At 37.4% G+C, this 16,179-nt stretch overlaps 1 protein-coding gene across 1 annotated transcript in view; it reads left to right on the top strand.

Moving 5' to 3' along the window:
• Positions 1-675: 675 nt before the first annotated feature.
• Positions 676-16,179, top strand: part of LOC106941434 (attractin-like protein 1) — a gene marked incomplete at its 5' end in the record, with an annotated part of 33,484 nt that continues 17,980 nt past the window's right edge. The window contains 6 exons of the mRNA XM_015024474.1: positions 676-866; positions 3,025-3,138; positions 4,154-4,282; positions 11,577-11,785; positions 13,993-14,167; positions 14,250-14,337. Of these exons, the coding sequence (XP_014879960.1) occupies positions 676-866; positions 3,025-3,138; positions 4,154-4,282; positions 11,577-11,785; positions 13,993-14,167; positions 14,250-14,337 (906 nt within the window). The remainder of the gene's footprint in view (positions 867-3,024; positions 3,139-4,153; positions 4,283-11,576; positions 11,786-13,992; positions 14,168-14,249; positions 14,338-16,179) is intronic.

The following is a 16,179-nucleotide window of genomic DNA, read 5'->3' as shown; positions in this document are numbered from 1 at the left end:
GTTAAAATCTAACAAAATCTAACACTAAAATCTAACACTGCTCCTTTTTTGTTTACTTTTTGTGAAGAAGGAAGTTGCGCTGGTCTTCTTCAGAGGTATTGTGTCGATTCCTTCTGTAGTTCTTGGTGCAGCGCCACCACAGGCGATGGGGGGAACAGGTTTTTCAGTTAGTTTGGGTCGTTTGTACAGTGTGAATGCGAACTACAGTTCTTAAAATGTAGTAAATGTTGCAATTTCAGTTCCCAATCAAACTGAGTCTACTGGACTATTAGGTGTGAAAACACCCTTAATTTCTCATTTAATGGAAACACAGCAACAGCAGATTGTGTTTTTTCGATATTCGCAGAATACAGAAAAGATTTGCACACATTTGCAATGAAAATGCAAATATCATTTGGTTCCATTTATGTAAAGAAAAATCTTGATTTTTTGCCAGATTTTTATCTCTTTGACCTTTTTTTGTTGCATTTCTCTGGTGAGCAAAGTGAAAAGCTCCTGCACTTTGCTGATTTGTTTCTAATTCAGACACTACATGAGAAAGTAATGCGTCGGGTCAGCATGAGCTGAACCTGCAAGTCAGAACAGATTGCTTGGTGCTTTTATGACCTCCCTGAAGTCCTCTGCAACATTTGATCCAGTCGTGGCAAAAGCAAGCATTGACTCAAGGTTAGCTAGGCCAGAGAAAATCCACGACCACCTTGGTTTGATTTGGATCCTGTCTCATTCCTGATCCGTGTTGTTATTAAACCACCAATCTCTGTTGTTCTTTTTCTCCTCTGCAGGTTAACCGACCTGTCGGGTTCTCTCTCAGATGGTCCAGTTAACTATAAGTACAAGACCAAATGCACTTGGCTAATAGAAGGATAGTAAGTACTAATCTTTTATTATTATTGTTATTTCTGCTATCAAGTTTAAACCAACTGTTTCTACTTGGTGTAAAACCACAGTTTATATCTGATAAGATAAGAGATACGATAAGAAAGCTTTATTACCATTAAACAGTGTTTATGAGTAAAGCTGTTGAGCTGCTTCACTCATAGAACCAGCTGAATGTACCTAGTGTTGACTAAGTGTTTAGAGTAAAAGTCCTGCAAGTCTAGATTCATTCCTTGTTGTGATATTCTGCCACCAAAATCCACCAAAGCCCAATGTGAAACTTTATTTCATATATCTAATGGGGTTTTCCCATCTGTTAACTTTTAATTTAATTCATGTAAAGCACTTTGAATTGCCTGGTTGCTGAAAATGTGCTAAATAAATAAAATTACCTTACCTTACCTTACCTTACCTTAAATCAACAGCATGAAGAGTAATAATAAAGGACATATTTGGTTTGGTTTTTATAAAGGTAAACTTTGTTAACAGCCTGGGACTAAAAACAGGCCTGGACTTTGTTCTCAATAGAGCTTTTAAGAACCATCTTTACAATTAAACACGTTCTGTAGAGAAAAAGTTGCAAACTTATCTGTAAAATAATACAATTCCCCTCTGGAGTCAAAAAAATACTAGCATTTTAGAGAATTTCTTTTATTAGCTGCTCCTCCAACTTTTTCCTTATGTTCACAACTACTGATGCTTTACTCTTTTACTGTTTTTTTTTTGTTTGTTTTTAACAGCAGTGTTAATCCTTATTTCCCCAGCCTCCAGGTTATAGTCAGGATCAGGGATGTTTCTTTAGTAGATCAGAGGCTGTACAGGATTAACCCAGCTTTTCTCCAGTAGAGGGAAACAGGAAGTGAATTCAACTGAAAAACTCATAGTTTCTTGCTTTGAACCAGTCGTTTCTTCTTCAGGTGTTACCAAGAAGAAATATCACAATAAGCAATAAAATAATTAATTGCATGATAAAGTAAACTGACTGTAATAATTTTCATATGTAAGTTTGTTCATGTAGTTTGCTTAATCTCGTAGATCACGACCAATAGGACCACATCATCCGCAAATAGCGGACGCCATGGCAGGAGTAGACATACTTGTCACCCCCCCATCTCAGTGTCTGTACATTGGGGTTTACCCCAGTGAACAAGAGGGTAGCCTCCCTCTTCCTACGGGTGGGGGAATGAGTTCTGACTGTTGTTCAGTGCTTACGCGCCAAACAACAGTTCAGATTACCCACCCTTTTTGGGATCCTTGGAGGGGTTACTGGAGAGTGCCCCTACTCGGGACTTCCTTGTTCTACTGGGGGACTTCAACGCTCACGTGGACAATGACAATGAGACCTGGTGGGGCATGGTTAGGAGGAACGGCCCTCCTGATCTGAACTCGAGTGGTGTTCTGTTGAACTTTTGTGCTCATCACGAATTGTCCATAATGAACACCATGTTCAGGGATAAGGGTGTCCATATGTGCATTTGGTGCCAGGACACCCTAGGCCGCAGTTCGATGATCGACTTTGTCATTGTTTCATCAGATCTGTGACCACATGTCTTGGACCCTTGGGGGAAGAGAGGGTCGGAGCTGTGCACTGACCACTACCAGTTGACTCCACCTTTCTTGGTTGGCCTGGGAATGCCTTGGGATTCCCCCGGAGGAGCTGGAACAAGTGGCTGGGGACAGGGAAGTTTGGGCCTGCCTTCTTAGGCTGTTACCCCCGCGACCCGACCCTGGATAAGCAGAAGAAGATGGAAGGATGGTTGGATGGATGGGTCTCAAAACGATAATATTATCATTATTGCAATAATTTCAGGGACAATATATCGCCCTGTAAAACTGTTTATGGTGACAGGCCTAACTCCAGCCCTGTGTTTCCACTTGTACCAGGGTTCAATGAAATTATATGAACCATACCTTTTGAAAATATACCAGCCGCATTATAAAAAAAAAAAAACAAGGTCACACTTCACTAGGAATTCAAAATGTCTAAAAACCTGTCTCAGCTCGAGTCCCTGAGGAGACAGTTTACATGATATGGATGTTACAAAAACTATGGATTCCTTAAGAGAGAAGAATATGAAGCATCCGTGAGATATATATTCATCGGCTGCTTTTTGTTCTTCCTAAATATTTTTGTGTGCTCTGTCCTAGCCCTAATGCAGCGCTCCGGCTGCGCTTCAATCACTTTGCCACAGAGTGCAGCTGGGACCACATGTATGTCTATGACGGTGACTCCATTTATGCCCCCTTGATTGGTGTGTTCAGGTAAGTGCCTGCTGCTGTGAAAAGGTGTAGCGTGTGAGGGAGGAGATAGGGAAATGTCTGGGGAAACATTCGCCACCTCTTTATTAACCCTGTAAACCTGAACTCTCGCAGGCAACATATTCCCAAACAATGGGCCTCATAATTGCAGCCATTCCACAATGTGGCAGTAATGGAGAGAAAATACAGCAACTACTCACATTATCCCTGAATGCTACTTAAACTTTTTAGGAAGCTTTGCCTTTTTTTGTTTTTGTAACCAGCAAACATGAGGGCAGCCATTTATTATGTCCCACATTCCTTATCTATAGCAGTGCCACAATAATTTACCTACCGCCTGCTTTTTACTTACCTCTATTTAGAAGGCAATTTTCTCTCCTATGTGAAAAGTTTTAAAAATAAGAACATCTAATTGTACAAACATTGACATTATCACCTACAGGACTGTAAAAAAGTATTTTCCCCCTTCCAGATTGCTTCTGACCAATCATTGATTTAGTTCATTTGAAGAAAAAAAGCAAACTTTTCCAAACCAAGATTTATTGAATTACTGCCTGTGTATGATTAAAAATGTAAATTACATTTTTTTTTCTCCGAAGATTATTTTGGTTTCACAATATATAATGATATTTTTTAAAATATACTATTATTGTTATTATTTATTATTATTATAGACCAAGTCTAGTAAGGGTACAGTAGTGCAGTGCACTGACTATATTAAAAGTGACAGGCCAAACAAATAAATGCTGTCAATCCTCAGAGGAACAACATCATCAAACAAAATGATAAATGCGTTGTGCCTCTGCAATGCATCAGGGTTTTGTTTCGAGCTAAACAGTGTCATCATTTCAATAGGGACCTCAATTGGTTTAGTTGATTTTCCTTTCATCCTGAACCTCTGGGAGTGGTGTGCTTTTTAAAGCTAGAGTTTACAAAATAAAACAACACTTCAAAACATCTTTTTATTATTCATTATTGATATTGAGCGGTCTGAATTTCTTTGTTGGGTCTCACTCAGTGGTTTGGTGGTGCCGGAGGCGAAAGAGAAGGAGTCGGTACCCGAGGTGGTGACGACGTCCGGGTATGCCCTGCTTCACTTCTTCAGTGACGCCGCATACAACCTGACTGGTTTCAACATCGCCTACTCGTATGTCTACACGTTGTCTTTACTGCTGTGTGTCTCCTTTGTTGGTCAGCTCTAAATGTGAAGGATGTGAACTCAACCGTTCAATTGTGAGTATTTGCTTTAGCTTGGGTGTCTAAAGAAAGTTGGGTTTTATTGGAGTCAAAATCTGACTCAAACATACAGTATGTTTTAAAAATTATAGCAGTGTGTGAACCTGGCAAAGGATTTAAACAGGTCTAGAAGATAGAATTAGCTGGTCCACTGTACATAAAGTCTTTTTAAGGAGAAACTCATCAAAATAAACTTTCAATACACCCTGGTGACTAGCCAAGCAAGTTCACCCTGAAAACAGACAGCATGTTGCTGAAAGAAGTCAACAACAATCCTAAAATTTTAAGGACCACAGCCGCTCACAAGCTAACATCCTTCAGACTCCCACTGCCTGTAATTACATATTTTATTTGTTTAAACACCAAATATACCTCAATTTGCATTATTACACAGTGAAAACTGTCTTAACACTACTGCAGAATGTAATGTCCAGTCTTTCTTATCTTTGCTTTTAGGTGTAGAGCAGTGACATGCAGTCAGGGGAGGCAGAGCCTCTCCTGTCATCATGGAAAAATAATATATAGTAATAAAATCATTTATAAAGATATTTTCACCCTGTGGTTTGTACTATAAAATACCTATTTTTCATTTAATTTAACCAAATCTGATTTTTTTTTTCTTTCAAAATCGCTGAATTTTCGCATTTTCCCATTCAAATGCTTGGAAGCGAAGCCGGTGAGGCAGCAGCGAGCTGAGCCTCACCTGGGATTGCGCAACCTCTCGCTAACTACACTGGCTGCCATTCTATGGGAGCAAGTTCGTCCTGTCTGTACGCCAGCAATAAAATGGCTAAAAAACATTTAATATATGGACTGATTTTCCATAATTTCGCTTATGTATATAATGTACAGTGTTTTTTTGTCACTAACTGTGTGTGTATCGTGTTTTGTGTGCGGAGGAGCGATCAGAAACGGCAGAGAACAGATTCGAGGTGAGGCAGGCAGTTCTCGTGCCTCATCGCTGGAGGCACTCATGAACCCAGACAATGTGACTCCACAACTGCAGAGTAAGAGACAGTAACAACGAGCTAGCCATACAGTAGCTGCGCTGATACAGAGAGCAAGATAGACGTGGTTTTGAGTTGTACTTTAACGGTTTCTCCCTTTCCTGTTAAGCTCAACACAAAATTAAAAATATCTACATGTCTAAGTTTGATTGAGATAACGGAATTATTCTGCGGTGGTGGCGCAGCTAAGCATCACATGTTAAAGAATAGTCTTTTTGCCCTCCAGCATTGTACGCATGTGCGAAATTTCCTTATGTAAACAATAACATGCAGGGGGTCTAGATTTGTAAATCCGATTATAATTAAATCGGTTCCTCACCAGCTATGAACCTCACCACACGTCACTGGTGTAGAGCTAATCAGAAAGTGAATGGTGCTCCTTGGTTAGCCAATTGTGTGTCAACTAGCAATGTTGCTAGGTACATCATCTTCTCAAGCTGTGTTTTCTTTGAGATATTTTAGAAATAATACTCAAATAAGTTAGTTTTCCACAAATAATTTGGAATTACCTTCCACAGAAAAATATCAGGTTCACAACATTTGTGAATCCTGAACCTGATTATTATGTTGAAACCTTCTTTTGTTTTGTTCATCTTAATAACTGAACTGCAGTGTCTGTATTTCTGTAAGATGATGGAGGGATGACGAATACTGTGTAGCTGTCAAATAGTAGTAAGAGTGCTGAAGACAGATGCATGTTTTCAATGCATCATTCAGTGAGAGCAGACTGGCAAAAACACTTCCTGCCTTTTAGCTTGATCTCTCCTTTACCTCAAAGTGAATTTAAGGCACTGGAATATCCATAAGGACATAGAAGATGGAACCATTTCAAGATGAACATAAATTAAGTTGAAAGATGGAACATTTCTTTCTTCTAGTTTCTAAAGGATATTATTAATTTTGTACAATGCAAAGTGCAATCTTTCCAATGGAAGACTCCACTGCTGTCATTTCCTCTCTCGGAACAATTAAAAAAGGTTTATATGGGAAAACGTCATTGAAGATTTGATTGGATTTGACTATCCATGCCATGGTATTTTGCCATGGCATGGATAGTCATGCCATGGCAAAATACCATGAGATGCACCTGATACAGGTGCATCTCAATGAGCTAGAATATCAGCAGAAAGCTCATTTATTTCAGCAGATGAATCCAGAATATTATTATTTTAATTTTTGCCATGTATTAACACCATGGCAAAGCTGGTGTTAATACATTCAACACCAGCTTTGGCTTGAATTAAACAGACAGTATTGGGTGTTTTACAGGCATATAGTCCAGTTTTATAGCACAATCAAGTAGCTATGTTAACTTCAGTTGTCATAAAAAATGCTATATACTGTATATCAAATATGACTTAAAAGAAATTTGACTGCGACATTTAACACCTTGACATTGGACCTCTGTCTCTACAATGAGAAGTAGCTCCTATAATTAAGTCAGCAGTTCTCCCAGGTGTTTGCTAATTGCTGCTGGCTAGTCTGAAGGAGAAGACTGAGGGAGTTGTGGAGGAGAGCTGCTCTGTGAGGTGGAAGTTTGGTAGCTTGGAAAATGCAGCTCCAAGACAGAGCTTTGTCCTTAAAGGTAGGGCTAAATACACCCAGACATTTTAGAAAGCTGAATGGTTGCCAAGGAATTTCGCAAACGTGCATGAAAGGATGAAAGCAACACTTCAGGTATTGTAACGCTTGGGTTGTATTAAGGGAGGAGAAGAGGCGGCAGAAAACTCACAACCACACTGGTACTGGGAATTCCACAGTGTTGTCCTTTAATAAACTCTTCACCAACCTTACAAAGCCCGGTTGAACGGGTGCTATATTACCAAACATGAAAATGAGCAGAGTCCAAACTACCCGTAACGTTACTAAAGTTAGACAGCTAGCATGTCCATGTAGCGACTGTAGCATGTTTCTCCCACGCTCTCTACAGAGAAGCAGTGGCGCATATACGTGACGTCATTAGAGATACTAGAGTATCTTAAAGAGATAGTACACAATTACGGCTGTTACAGTTTGTTTTTGATAAGGAAAAAACATTATACCATAATGGAAAGCTAAAAAAAAATGGATTGAACATAATTCTGTCCCTTTCAATAATTTTTTTTGTAGTAAATGGATGACTTGTAATTTTGACTGAGTCAAAATAAAGCTGGTCAGACAATGAGGAGTACACACTGAGTCATAGCTGGTAAAGGTGTAATATACCTAATTTTCTACACCACATTGGCTGATTGAATGTTGATGAGATTTGCAAATACAGGATCTCCACCTATTTGTGATTCAATATTCACAGATTCATAGATTTGTGGATATTTCTGTGGAATGTAATTCCAATTTATTTGCAGAAAATCTGTCTAATCTTAGATTTGTTTCTAAGAAACTATCTGAAATAATAATAAAAAGAGAGGTTCCTCTCAGGTACTGGATGAACTACCTTAATATCTGTTTCGTTACCTTCCTAAAAAAAATGGTTGTCATTCCTTTTTTCCCTTGGAAAAAAAAAAAAAAAAAGTCTCTGTCAGGATATGTGGTACGAGGTGGTGAGGGAGACGCTGTAGACCCAGGTTGGAGTGATGAAGGTGATATTTTAATGGTCAAAAGCTCAAACAGTCCAAATACAGGCAGCACAGCAGAGCGGAAGGCAAAGGCTCAGCACTGGAAGCAACTGAACCAAACAGACTGGCACGAGAGCTGGCAGACGCAATACAAGACGTGTGAGAAGACGACAAAGACCCGACAAAGACAGAGACACATGTGACATTAAATACACAGAGGGTAATCGGGGAACGAGACATACCTGGGAACAATCAAGGGGAAGACAGGACAACACGGAGACTCACTAGACACATAAACCAAAAATAAACACACAGTCACACACAGTCATCGTTTCCTTCTGTGGAAACGATGACTTAGATAGAAGGAAAAAAATCACTTTCGACAAAAATGACACAGGTCATTATTTTTTACACAGGCTACTACTAAGGTTGCCACTTGTCCAGTATTTGGCTGTTACATGTAGCATACTCTACAATTGTGTTTGTATAATAATTAGCAAATGGTCCCCAAGTACTTTATATGGTAGGCTGCCCTAGTCATTGTGTCACTCACGGTGTTGCGATATTGTGCCCAACTGCTTTCTGGGTAAGACACACTAACCGACACCCCGCAGTCACAGCGCCTTCTCCCATGGAATCTGAACAGAAAGAGCGTGTGCGACTTGTGTAAAATAATACGTAATAAAATAAAATTAATTACAATAATTAATAACTAAACCCAAACATGGGGATAATAATCTTAAACAGTACATGAATAACAAAAAAAGTAATTAGACAAAATATTCCCACCAAAAATAATGAAACATCACATACCTGCATTCAAATAGCAGAAAATAGTAGTCAAAACAGGCTTTTTCTCATCAAAGTGTTCCACAGCGCCTGTTTAACCATGAACAATACTATTTTCAGCACATAATGTAGCATTTTCATTAGCAATGTTTCATGTAGCATAAGAGCAGCTAAATATCTGCTAACACAGTTCTACTGTTTAACAAAGTTCAAGTGCTCCAGAGCACATTATTTTTACAAGAACAGTAATTAAACTAACACTTGTACTTAAAATACACTTACTGAACACAGAAAACAAAACTTCTTACCTTCTCTGACGGAATCTGAACAGAAAGAGCGACGGGGGAACCCTTTCACTGACTATAATGGTATGACCCGTTAATCTTTCTTTTTAAACCCCGAACTGATACTCAAAACAACAATCCATGAACTCAATATGTTTGACAGTAAAGATAATAATTCACATTTTCATTCGCAACACATTCAATTTAAATAAAATAATAATAATTTCGAAACAGGAAGTTACCCGCTGTTTTGCAATGGATCTGTCGTCTTTTCAAAATAAAAGCTGCCGGTGCTCATATGATTTCCCATAGACATAATATAAGGATAGACGCCTCATGAACCGCTCTCGCCTATTGTCGCTGACGAGATTTAGGGCGGCCATCTTGGAGCGGTATACCACTCCACTCAGCGTTATGTGTTTAGCAGGCACAATGATGTATCAGCGCATTTAATCGATCATAACAAACTTTTTTGTTACTGTAAACCATATTCAAACATCTATCAAAGCTACATTTCTAAACAATTGTATTTTTTAAGTATGTTTTTAATTCATAGTTTATCATATTTAAATATGCTTAGTGGCTATAACAATAGAATAGGAATGGAATATTCTGATATCGATGTATGAAGAGCATATTACAAAGCACACAGCCGTTCATAATTTATTTAATACATTTAGTAATATCAATACATATTTATATAACTATACAAACACTAAAAAAAAAATAATGATTGTGAAAAACATATATATATTTTTTTTTTATTTCACCCGACTAGTTGTAGCTTCAGAGATTCAGCAGTTGAGATTGAGTCCAAAATCCGATGTGAGATTCATCCGTGCTGCAGTGAATCCGTCTCTCTTCATAGATATCTCTCTCTTCTTCCTCACATCGTGTCTTTAGGAAACTTTCAAAAGAAAAACAGAAGATTTAGGATGTATCTTACTTTTGACAGAGTGAAAGAACATAATAGTCTTTACCACCTGTGTAAACTTTGCCGGTGAATGTTATAACACATAATATAAGTTTTATAATATATGTTATATTGTTTCCTTTCTAATATAGGCCCTTGTGTCAGATAATCGAAGTCAATGTTAGAGAATAATTATTTTTTTTTTAGATTTACGGAATCTCAGTTAGCCTTCATAGCGGGGCTGAACCCGTATTACACCAAGCACTGTAGCTAATATTAGCTGGTATCTCGCCGGTGGACATAAATACAGTAAAGTAATATTCTAATCACAATATATACACAATAATATGTCCATCTTACTTGTGAAATGTTGTCTGTGGAGCCCTCGCATCAATAATCCATAGATCCGAACAACAATATCCCTCAGTGCTGAGGCATCTTAGTAGGAGGGTATACCGCTCCAAGATGGCCGCCGTATTTCCTGCGCCGGAGCGGTCCATGAGGCGTCTTTGCTTATATTATGTCTATGTGATTTCCTACCGGAATAGCTTCTCGCTTGACAATCTAGTGTAATAACATCACAATGCTACAAATGCGCACAGACCACTGAAGTGGACACTAATGCATCATAAAATACACTATCAACTTCTGGCCATCGGCTGCAAATGCAAGAAATAATTTTTGTTAAATCCAATATGGCCAACAGACAAAAAGCATGCCAACCGACCCTGTCCCTCCTTCTACTGTAGTCGACTCTTGCAGGTAAAAAAAAATATTGTGACATCAGATAACCCCTAAAGATCAATACTACTGATGTATTTTTCAAATAGCAACTTTGTATTTGGAGAAAATTACAATTGATCACCTAAAAAAAATTAAATAAAAAATAACAATTTTTGGCAAAAAAAATGTCCTACCTTTTTTATGCCTTAAGAAAATAAAAAATTGGAAAAAAAAAATCTGACACAAAGAATCATAATTCATGCATGAAAGGGATAAAATAAGATAAAATATTCCTTTATTAATCCTGCAGTGGGGAAATTTGTATTGTTACAGCAGTACAGAGGACAGAGCAGAGCCAATATAAAAATCTATATATACAAAAAATACAAGTTAATATAGAAATACTGAAACAGTATAGTATGAAATATAAAAAATAAGTAGTGCTGAGCTGCACTGTAAGTTTGGTTAAATTGTATTTTTCTGTATATATGTACTGTGGTCTTCAAAAGAGCTCTTTCGATGTAAAACTAAGATGAAAATGAGTTTCAGTGCTCAAGGGACACTTACCATCCTGAATAAAAATAGATTATTCTTTCCCATAATTCTTTGTATTTGCATCCTGCAAAACAAATTTATGTAAAAATATTCATATTCATGAAATTTAACATTCATTTTTCATTATAATGTTTTAGATAATGAAAATGTATTTGATTAAACATTCAGGTATGACAGAAAAAGAATCAAACAAAGAAACAAAACTGTTAGTTTGCTAAGGAAACTGATTAGAGGATTTAAATAAACTTTCATTCTGATGGCTTTAGAACTACTTGATATTGAACATTATTACACCACATCCACAATACCTCAGGGTTTTCATTTCATGAATTAGCATCGCTGCACAGTTCTGAATGCGATTCCTGTCCGGCTTCCTCAGGATAAATTCCTGTCCCAACAACTGTTCGGGCCACGGCCGGTGCGGCGCGGGGAATTCAGAGGCGGGCCGCGTGTATTGCGAATGTGACGAGTACTGGAAAGGCGAGGCCTGCGCCGTTCCGTACTGCAGGGATGATTGTGGCAGCCCAGACCATGGCTACTGCGACCTGACCGGAGAAAAGCTCTGTGTCTGCAACGACAGCTGGCAAGGTGCAACGCTTCAGATCAATACACATCCATTTGTTTTTATTGTCAGAACAAAGACCACATTTCCCATAATGCCATGCACAGAGGTAATTTATTCAGATTGCTTTCTTTTGATCGTCGTTAATGTGGAAAAACTGGGAGGAGGTTTACCGACACAACATCACTGCTTAGTTGCTGCACATTGTCATCTTAAACATTATTTTTATGGAAAATGTTTAAAGTTGGATTGCTGTTTTAGTTCTTGGTAACACATTGGAGCATTTAAACCTTTTGAAGGGATGAACTGTCTTAATTTGAATGTATATTTATTATTCTTTGTAGTTTCCATGTAGCTATCTGCTAAACCTTATCCAGTTTTGGAGGGAAATTATCCATCAACCACAGATAACTGAATAATTCAATCAATGTTTTTCTTCATCTAAATTATCATCTCAAACAACAGATTAAATTTATTTAATTTAACATAGCATGTCTAAAACACGTGTTCCATTCAGTGATGGTGCACTGCCCTCTCCTGGGCTAATATCAGATATGCAGGAAGAATAAAAATGTTTCTTAAAATGCAAAAAATTTATATATTTTTAAATGAAATTTGTTAAAGTTAAGATATTTATTCTAAACCAAAGTGAAAAGAGAATAAATGTTCATTCAGCTGTCTTCTTTGTAAAATACATTATAATTCATGCTATTTTTATTATTGTGAACACTAGTCAGAAATAGTATTTATGTGTAAGGATGAGTAAATGTAAACCGCATCTATGAAACACAAAAAAGAAGAAAAACCTGAACAAAATGGAAATTTGTGACAATTTTGAGCTAAACAAAGTGATCACTTCTTGTCTGGTCTGCAGTGTATTATGAAAGTATTTACGGTTAAAGGTTATAGAAATACATGATTTCCCTTCCCTTTCACAATTATCTACTCCTTTATCTTATCTATAAAGAAGTAGATAATTGTGAAAGGGAAGGGAAATCATGTGTTTCTATTCCACCCTCTTTAATCTCCATCTTGGGGCAATTATATAAAATTGACTTCACCTGTGTGTGCAGTTTACACTCGGTATAAGTCCAGCTGCCCTGTTCCGAGGCACTACTAATAATTATTGTTTAAGCTGGGAGGTTTGAATGCTAGATATTTAAACAATTTAGTGGTTTAAAAAACAGCAAAAAACAGATAACAGTTGTAGGAAAAATGGAAATGTTATAATTCTACCTAGTATGAAATGAATTAGATGATGTAAATGGGCATAGAAACCCATTCTATGAGTGCTTGATAGCTAACTCTTTTCCTTTTTTTTATTCTGGTGGTGCCCTCTTGTTTTATGCCACCCTGGGCATAAACCCATTTTGCAAAACCTAGCACTTGCTTAAACTTTGATCTTTTCTCTTTTTAAAATAAAATACATGGTTTCTTTTTATGATAGGATTGGTAAGTAAAAGGTACACACTTGAAAATATTCAGTTTTTTTCCCTCACTTTTTCCATTCTGTTTTTCCCTCTGAGTTCAGCAGAAGATAACCTGCACCTGACACTTTCTTACTTTTATTTCACAGGACAAGAAGTGAAAAATCCATAGAAACACAAGTCAACCCCACCCAAAAAAATTGTTAAAAGACCTCAGAAACTACTGATCAAATTGTTTTAAGTTCCAGGGTTTGAGACCCTGGAAGCAAAGCATCATGAAATTACAGAAAGTCTAATGCTTTTGCTCAGTTCCATATCTGATGTGAATTTTGTATGTAGATAGGAAAACTATCAAATTTAGCTTCTTGAAACAGAAACATTACAATAAAAATGATCAGTTGAAAAAATACTAAAAAATACACTTAGGGCTAAAACAATTTATCATGATTAAAGAATTGTTGAAATAATCAACAACATCATAGTTTGCATTTAAAATAAAAAATGCAACCTTCTTTGTATTAACATATATAAATATGTAAGTCTAGCTGAAATGAAAAATCAGCAGTTTGTCATTTTAAAAAAAGTGATTATCAGAATAATCCATTGAATGATCGATTACTAAAATAACTGTTAGCTGCAGACTTAATACTTTGTACATGCCTTTTTACTTTGATATAGTTTTAAATAAAAAACAAAACCTTAGCATCCAGTAAGAGTCATATTTCATAGCTAGTTTTGTAGAGAAGATGTTTCTAGCGCTGTAAATTCTTGTGTAAATAAAATGTGTTCTTCTCTCTGTGCGTCAGGTCCTGACTGCACCGTCCCTGTTCCCTCCATGAGGTCCTTCTGGATGCTTCCCAGCATCAAACCGTTGGCTCAGTCCCTGGGCCGGGCCTCCCACCGAGCCCTGGTGCATTCTGGGTTAATGTGGGTGGTGGGAGGCTACTCCTTCAACTACTCTAATTACCACATGATGCTCAAGTAAGCTCCACTGGCTAAAGTGAAGGTCTGTTTTTACTAAAAGTGACTTTCATGGCTGAAGTTTCTCTCTCTGTCTGCACAGCTACAACCCGGACACCAGCGTGTGGGACGTGGTGCCAGCCAGCAGCGGACCCCTCTACAGATATGGACATTCTCTGGCTCTCTACCAGGTAAAACAAACATAAATAGTTGAATAATTTTCAATGATACAACTCTGACAAGTGTTAAATTACAGTGTTGGACAACCAAGACAGTTTTTACATTCTGTTTAAAAAAGAGGATAGAGATAAAAATAATGTTTCTGACATTATTAAACTTTTTCTTGATTTAACTAGACACTGTACAGCTGTAGTATAAATTATAGTGCAAAGTAATAAATTGTATGACATCCCTTTAATAATCGTTTGCTTAAATAACTATAAGCATCTATGTAAATTACTGAACTTAGCACAGGAAGAAAAAAAAATCATGTTGGGTCGATTCTTTGCTTCTGCTACAATAATACTGCTTATGACTAACACTCATCCAGAAGGAAGACCTGTTAATTTTCTCTTCCCTGCTTCATTAAATTCTGGATGAAGAATGGAATGCCATCCCACAGTAATGTGTAACCAAGCTGATGACCAGAACGCCTTCTTCTCAGGCGTGGGTTTAACCAATTCTTCCCCAGTAAGCTCCGCTCAGATACTTCTCCAATTGCACATTCCCCTCCATTTTATTGAACCAAAATCCAATATCCCTAGCCAGAAATTGGTTCAAGTGATTTGATTGGCGGCAGACTTCATTCGTTGTTTGGCTCATGGACGCCGCAATAATGCCGTAGAAGTTGTCAAATCAATAATTCCATGGTCAAACTTTAAGATTCAAACTTTTTGTCAATTGCGGCAGAAGAGCGCATGCAGCGTCAACTGGTTGGGGCAACCTGTGATGAACAAATAGTTGCAAGATTTTAGAGAAACCGGCTGCCCAAGGGTAGACACGCAAAATGACATAATTGAAGCATTGACCACAGCTCATTTAGTGAGAATCACACTGCCAATGGAAACACACCTAACTGAGCTAGTACCAAACCAGACATTTACCAGACATTACCAGACATTTTATTGTTTTTATAGTGAGACTTGACAAAGGAGTGAGGCTCAGGATGAAGAAGAGTTGGCAGGCTGTTCTGGCTTTGTTCTTCTCCACCACTGACGCCTCTGTTTGATAAATTGTTAATCTGCCCTTATGTCTTGGTTTTTCAGGCTTTTATCATCCAGTCTAGTAAATTACATTAACAACAGTCTGCTTGGCATCCCTAGAGAGGATTTGGCAAGTTTTGCAACTAATTAAAGTTTAGCAAACTCTGCTGCTCAAGACCATAAATGCACTTTCTTTTACATATGTGGCAACAATTAAAAAGGAATAAAGTGGTTTTCTGACTGTACAGGATAATTAAAATAAAAAATATCGACCAAACACACAGTTTGTTGCTTTTTGTTGTAAGTGTATTTAATACAAACGGGACTGCTTTTGAAATGGTAGACATCGTATTGATATAAAGGTTTAGTTTTTTTGGTTTTGGCCCAATTTGATTTAGTATTAATTTTGGCCTCCTGAGAAAATAAATCTGTATTTTATTTTAAATAAATAAGAGTAAAATAAGAGTGTATGCATATTGTGTTATAGTTCGAAACCTCTTTGAATCTATGCCATTCAGTGTCTTTACTGTCTGGTAAAATAACAGATAACATTTCATCAGTATAGCATGGTCTGTATTAGTAATGTGATTGTAGCTCATTCTCAGTGCAGCTCTGGATGACACAATTTGAATTTCTCTGATCCTTTCCCTAGAGGGAGATAATGAAGGACAGTGCTTACTTTTCTAATGACACATCTGGCTCAGTCCTTACAATTAGAGGTTTCAATAAACTTCTGATTGAACAGAGCAGTTTGATGAAATAAGTGGTGGGAAGTAACGAAGTACAAGTACTTCGTTACTGTACTTAAATACAATTTTCATGTATCTGTAC

The sequence above is a fragment of the Poecilia latipinna genome, unplaced genomic scaffold (genome assembly GCF_001443285.1).
Source record: "Poecilia latipinna isolate Pla-1442-1.1 unplaced genomic scaffold, P_latipinna-1.0 Scaffold3670, whole genome shotgun sequence".
Classification (NCBI taxonomy): Eukaryota; Metazoa; Chordata; class Actinopteri; order Cyprinodontiformes; family Poeciliidae; genus Poecilia; species Poecilia latipinna.
This window is presented reverse-complemented; position numbering and strand designations above follow the sequence as displayed.